The 6,252-nt window shown below is 40.2% G+C and overlaps 1 protein-coding gene across 1 annotated transcript; it reads right to left on the reverse strand.

Moving 5' to 3' along the window:
- Positions 1-3,500: 3,500 nt before the first annotated feature.
- ANAPC13 (anaphase promoting complex subunit 13) lies at positions 3,501-6,226 on the reverse strand. The gene is made up of 2 exons (XM_083443434.1): positions 6,092-6,226; positions 3,501-4,247 (listed from the first exon to the last, which is right to left on the reverse strand). Exons 1-2 carry the CDS (start codon positions 6,188-6,190, stop codon positions 4,122-4,124), a joined length of 225 nt encoding a protein of 74 aa, XP_083299560.1. The 5' UTR covers positions 6,191-6,226; the 3' UTR covers positions 3,501-4,121.
- Positions 6,227-6,252: the final 26 nt, after the last annotated feature.

Below are 6,252 nucleotides of genomic sequence, written 5' to 3' on the forward strand. Positions count from 1 at the left end.
TCACACATGCGACATCTGTTTGCCCCTCACACATTTTATACATTCTTTTGTTTACTGCTTGTAAAACATTTTGTGTATCTATTAACATGTAAAATGGTTCTGTCTCAGCTGTTGGGAGATGATCAACAAGAAGATGGAGAGAATTCACAAAGAAATACTTCCCTTCTCAACCTTGGCCCCAAGCCCAGTTGCAGCTGTAAGTTATTGCCTGACCCTACTGTACTTGAAAAAGAAGATGGAGAGAGAAGGCAGGAATATTCTCTCCAGTCATTATATACAAATACACTGAGAATGTTTGAGGGGAACCAAAGCTAGTCTCATTAAACCAGGATAGCATGGTATCAAAAGGTGAGTTGAGAAATATATTATGTCAGAAGCAGACCTTCATTTATTAATTTATTGCACCAGGCCCCATATTATATAGAGACCTTTGCTAGTTATGCACAGAATTCTCATGTTTATATAATCAGATGGCTTTAGCCATAAATGGGCTCTTGCTTCCCAGTTCATAATTTGTTATATTTCTACCTTTATTCTTTAAGGTATGACTTCTTGCATAAGAAAAATAAATCCTTAATAACATTACTGTAGTGTGCAATTCTGAGGTGCAACATGCCAAAAAGTTGGTAAGTTTTATAATGCAGTGGTTTTTAATTTCAGTGTCAAATCACTGAGATTGCAATCCTTGTATATGAACAATGTTGTATATCCAGAATGTTAATTGCATGACATAACTAATTGGTCCTTTAGTTTAATAGATGCCAATTTACAAGCAATGTCTTGCATTCCAACAGACTCCCGACATTATCTTTCTCTGGTGTAGAAAGAGCTTGTTTGCCGTTAGCAATATTCTTAATTGTAATTAAACACCTGATTAATTAGTGCAGCTGAATTTTATTTTGCAATTCTTGCAACATATAGGTGTTAGGTAGATGGTGGTTTGGATTGCTGTGCTGTCATCACTGAAGAAATATAGTTTCACAGTAAATGTCAGGAATTCGGTGAAAGTTGATATCTACCCATAAAACCTAAGTTTTCAGAGACCAATGGGAAATGCCAGGTAATTTTTTACAATTGAGAATACACCTCAGTGACATTCAAGTCCCATTGGTCTGATCTCTCAAGGAAGACCCTCCCTCCCAAATCCCCTCAACTCACTTCAGTGAAGTCTGTGGAAAACCTACATCTGGCCTATTTTTCTTAAAGGCTTCAAACTGTTGTCCTTAATAGAAAAGGCTTCAAGAGAAACCTGCTTCCTTGCTCCACCTCCTGCATTGACACATTTAGTCCAACTTTAATCCAACCAATGCACATTAAAAATTTCCAGTATTATGTAAAGGGCAAAGTATGCTGCATACTTGGAAACCCAGAAGCCACAAATCCCGTGAGCTCCTTTAGGCATGTGGAAAGCTTGTATGTGCCCAGCAGGACTTTCAACTATTTTCCTTAACAGCTCCTCCCCAGTGGCAACATTGCAAACTATTTTTAAAGTTCTTCAGCTCTAGAAAAAACAGCCTGTAAACTAAGCTGAGAGGCTGTTGTTGGGAACAAAATATAAACGTTTTGCAGATGGTACTGAATTAGATTTTATGGATTGTGGTCTTATGTGCCAGGGCTTTGCACATTGCCTTGCGGGCTCTCTGTGAAACCAGGGTCCACATATTCTGAACTTTTCAGTGAAACGCATTTTTGGTGGCTGATTAGAAAGGCTCTGTATTGCTGGAGCACATTGTGTGCCGCTGGCTCTACAGGAGCTCATCACATAACTACTAATGTCTCCATAGGGTAGGTGGAAACTAGTTATCCAAGTGCAGAACTACACATCACGTACAAACATGCACAATAAAACTCTGATGACAGCTTCTAATAAACAAGTGGACTTTCACTAAAAAGCAGAAAGATTTCTTGATCCTCCCATTTCCCCCTTGCAACTCCCCACCCCTTGTGTGTTCTCGCCAATGGGAGTCCAGATGAATTTTTACCTTATAAATATGTACATGGAGTTTCTGAGGAAACATTTGGGGTGAGATGCAGTACAAAACCCATTAAGCGCCTATTCTCCTTGCTTTTTCAGTTGCAAAACCTCTTCCTCTCAAAGCAGCAACCATCAGAATGTTATTATGATGCATGCTGATTATGTAGCACCCCCAATCTGTCTTCTAAAAGAGCATTATGGAAGATGAACTGAAAGAGTATTGATCTAGGAAGCCCCAATTCTTCATGAAACCCAGTTCAGAATGAATAGTAATTCACTGTAAGAGAAAACTACCACTTCAAGCACATAAAGAGTTCCTGCAATGTGATCAAATAAGCTGACCAAAGGCTCTTTCGCGACCTCTGCTGGATAGTAGAAGGAAGAGTTTAGCACTTGAACACCATAAGCAGCATTGCATTTTACACCTCCCTACTGAATTTTAAAATACTGCTCTGGTTGATCAGCACTTTAAAAAGGACTTATTTTTGGAGTCTGCTTTGTCAACCTGAAAAATATTTATATTTGGAACCTGTGATCTGAACCAGATAATAGGCCCACCTGCAGTGCCATACCTTAGAGCCTCAAATTTCAGCAAAACCCTGTACGATGGCAAAATTCGGCACCCCACCTTCCATTCTATATTACAGTTGCGGCACCTGAGGCTCCACATCCACTTCCCTAAATCTGCCACTGCCACCTAAACCCAAAGTTGCTTAACAATTAATAACTTTAGCTGCAGAGGGCATGGCCCTGTTCTTTTCCTGTTCAGTTGAAGTACCTCAGCCGTAAATCCAGCTTCTAAGATGAGTACGCATTGTGTTTTTGATTTACTCTGTCTCAAATTCTCATGCCGCCTAAAATATTTATGTAGCAATTGGTAGAATAGATGCAATTTTGTTGCTGTGCTACTGTTTCACTCATTTGCTTTCAATAGAAGTTTCTCTCTGTCTTCATGAAAACTGGCTTGTTGAATTATCCCTGAAAGCTAGCCTATTACAATAAATATTAGGCTGCAGATTGGAGGAGTTGAGACCATGAGTAAGTATTAGAGACAACATGCTGCTTACCAGAACGGGATTCCTAGGACTATGGCCTTAAACTACCTTGTCTTTACCTCCCCACATACCCTTACATACAGCCATGGGGAAATATGGCAAAAACCATTGGTCCATATTACCTGAAAAATTAGGTCTTAATCATGGCAATTAAAAGAACTCATGGTATGTGTGCCACTCAAAGGAAAGAAGAAAGCTAAAACAAACCTATAGTTTTATAGTCTTAACTGGACTTTCTCCCTGTATCAGTTTCTCTCTGTAGTCGTTTTATCCATCCCTCTCTCCTTCTGCCTTGTTCTTGTTGCAACTGACTCATACTGACTCTGCTGAAGTGAAATCTACACACCTTTCATTATAAAGCTAAAAGAGTGAAATTTACATGACAGTTTTACCCTCTGACCAGCTGCTGCAGAACTCAGGAGAGACCCACTGCATATCTCACAAAGTTCATTCAAAGAACAACCACACAGTTACTAACACATTTCTTTAATATAAATACATGGAATAAATGTTAAGAGGATTTCTATGACATTGGGAAGGAGATCTGTAATAAAAATATACAAACTGCAAACCTTCTTTTACCCTCTTCAGAAATGTTTGTGTAAAATTCTTTTAATGCCTATTACTCAGAAGCAGTGTTTAGGACAGACTCAGACTCATAAAGACCGTAAAAGAAAGTTCAGATTGTTTGTCTCCTCTGCTTGATCTAAACATCCAATATGATATAGTGAGACTGGTCTGGTGAGGTCATACCATCAGCTTGCAACCAAGTATCAAACAGAGACTAACATTATCCATACACAGTTTGGTTAATGTTTACTGCCACTGGGAACTGTTCCTTGGCTCATATCACAGACCCCCAACAATGAAACATGATGCAAAAACAACAACCCTGACATGTTTTAAGGAATTATTAATTTACACACACTTATTGTGTGCAGCTTCTAAGGCTCCGATATATCTACAAAGACCTAATAATCAGTGACTCAGGATTGGAAGTTTTACAAATGTTTTCTTTCCAAATTAAAGCAGGTAGATGTGGATGAAGTGCTGGAAACACTTTAATTACTGCAAGAAGTATCACAGGCACACTAGTTTCCTGTTGGAGGAATATTTTCATGCAGGTACTGCAAAGCCAAGTCAGTCCATTTCATTTCTTGTTCTTTTACAGATTCTGTTGTGCCGCCATTGTCTTGTTCTGGTTCAGGAAGCTCATTCTGAGAACAGAAACATATTAAATTATTTAAAATGTTTTAAAAAGCAATAGCATCTAGAAATATTTGACGCTGATGGATTAGGGACCAATAAATGTGACTGAAAGAAAAATGTATCTCACATATCTGTTTATGAAGTATGCCAGAAAAAATTGCAATTCCAGCTATGTCTATATTTTGGGAGAACATTTTGTGTGTGTGTTTTCTGCCTGGTGTGTGTGTGTGTGTATCCCCTTTCCTGTTGACTCTCCTTGATCTCTCAGAAGCTTTCGCTACCATAAACCATGACATCCTCCCAGAGTAGTTTTGTGGGACAGGTTATTTGAGGCACCGTTATGGTGAGTCTTCCCCTACTTGCATGTCCACTACCAGAGAGTGGCATTGGGGGACTTCTATGGCTTTTGTTCCATACTATCCTTTATACTGTTTAGCATCTACTGGTATATGAAGCTACTTGCAGAGGTCACTCAGGGATTGGGGAATGGTGTCACCAGAAAGCTGATGACAACCAACCCTATCTCTCCTTACCACAGTGAAGCTGTGCAAGCATTGAACCATTGCCCACAGGGAGTTAGCGACTAGATAAGGGTCATTAAAGTGATCTGCAAAGGACTGTGCTCTCCCTGAAGGCGTAGGTATGTAGCTTGTGGGTACATTTGGAATAATATCTGTTGATAGAATCTCAAATGGCTTCAGTGGCTATTTCCAGCTCCAGTTGATATGCCAGCTTTGATTCTTACTGCTCCAAAAGAGGCTGGCCAAGTTATTCATGCATTGTTATACTCCTGGTTTAACTATTGTATCATGCTCTGTGTAAGGCTAATCTTGAAGGAGGTCTGGAAGCTGCATCAAGTCCAGAATACAGCTGCAAGAGTGGTGAGGGGTGTGATGAAGAGATCTCGCATTACATCAGTTCTGCAGCAACTGCACTGGCTGGCTATCTGCTACCAGACTAAAAATATAGCTATTGACATTAAAATACCTTAACTGCTTAGAACTCAATAAGTTTACTCAATAGATATGGTTAATTGTGCAGTGTCCTGAGATAGTTTTCTCTGTGATGGCTCCCAGCACATCATGAAACTCCCATCACTGTCTTGGTCCCTCCTGCTTTTGTGTTGGCAGGTGATGATTCAACTTTTTACAAACAGGCATTTGAGAGAGTCAAGAGGTGAAATTTACTAGATGGGTGAAATATACATACATTGTAGTATCATTTTCCACTTCAGCTAAACATGCTCACTAGAGCCAGTTTCTTGTACTGTGTGGTATACTAATCCAAGAAATGTGCATAGATACAGATGGCACAAAATGTGGCTCTGGAAAGTACAGTTTTAAACTGTTTTTAATACATTGCATTTTAATGCTGAAGCCCACTGTGGGACTTTAAAATAAATAAAGAACCAAGTACTTTTAATGAGGCAATTCTGACCTGTTTCAATATTGCTACAAAAGATGTGAAGGAAGCCAGGATCCTCCACAAAGCGTGCAAACCCAGCTACAAATTACATTTAACTATGCCTGCAGTGGGAAGTTACCCACATTAGCAATATGAGTCAAATATTGACTTGGGAACTGCGCTTGCCTCATACCGTGCAGTCTTGCCCCTGGTTGCAAAAGGTTCATTTTATTATTATTAATTATTATTATTATTATTATTATTATTTAAAGTAGGACTGTGTGCATCTGGGCGTCACCCACCTGAGGAGAAAGGGGGCACAGAGATCGGCCCCTTTCCCGAACCAGACTAGCACCATAAGGCAAATACTGCCCCTGCCCATGTGGTTAGAGGTCCGACCCAGGGAAACCAATTCAGGGCCAGGCTCTTGAGCGCCCACTCAACTCACCAGCGGTATTGCCACATCTTCGTAGGGCAACTTATCTTCCCTCCACGCGTCGTCGATCAAATCGAGGATCCGCCCGTCTCTCTGCACTTCGCTGTCCATCTTCGTGCAGATCGGGGAGAACCAGGGCTGCGTTATAAAGGAGGCGTCCACGTCACACACGG

This window comes from Podarcis tiliguerta (assembly GCF_965153285.1).
Source record: "Podarcis tiliguerta genome assembly, chromosome: 5".
NCBI lineage: Eukaryota > Metazoa > Chordata > Lepidosauria > Squamata > Lacertidae > Podarcis > Podarcis tiliguerta.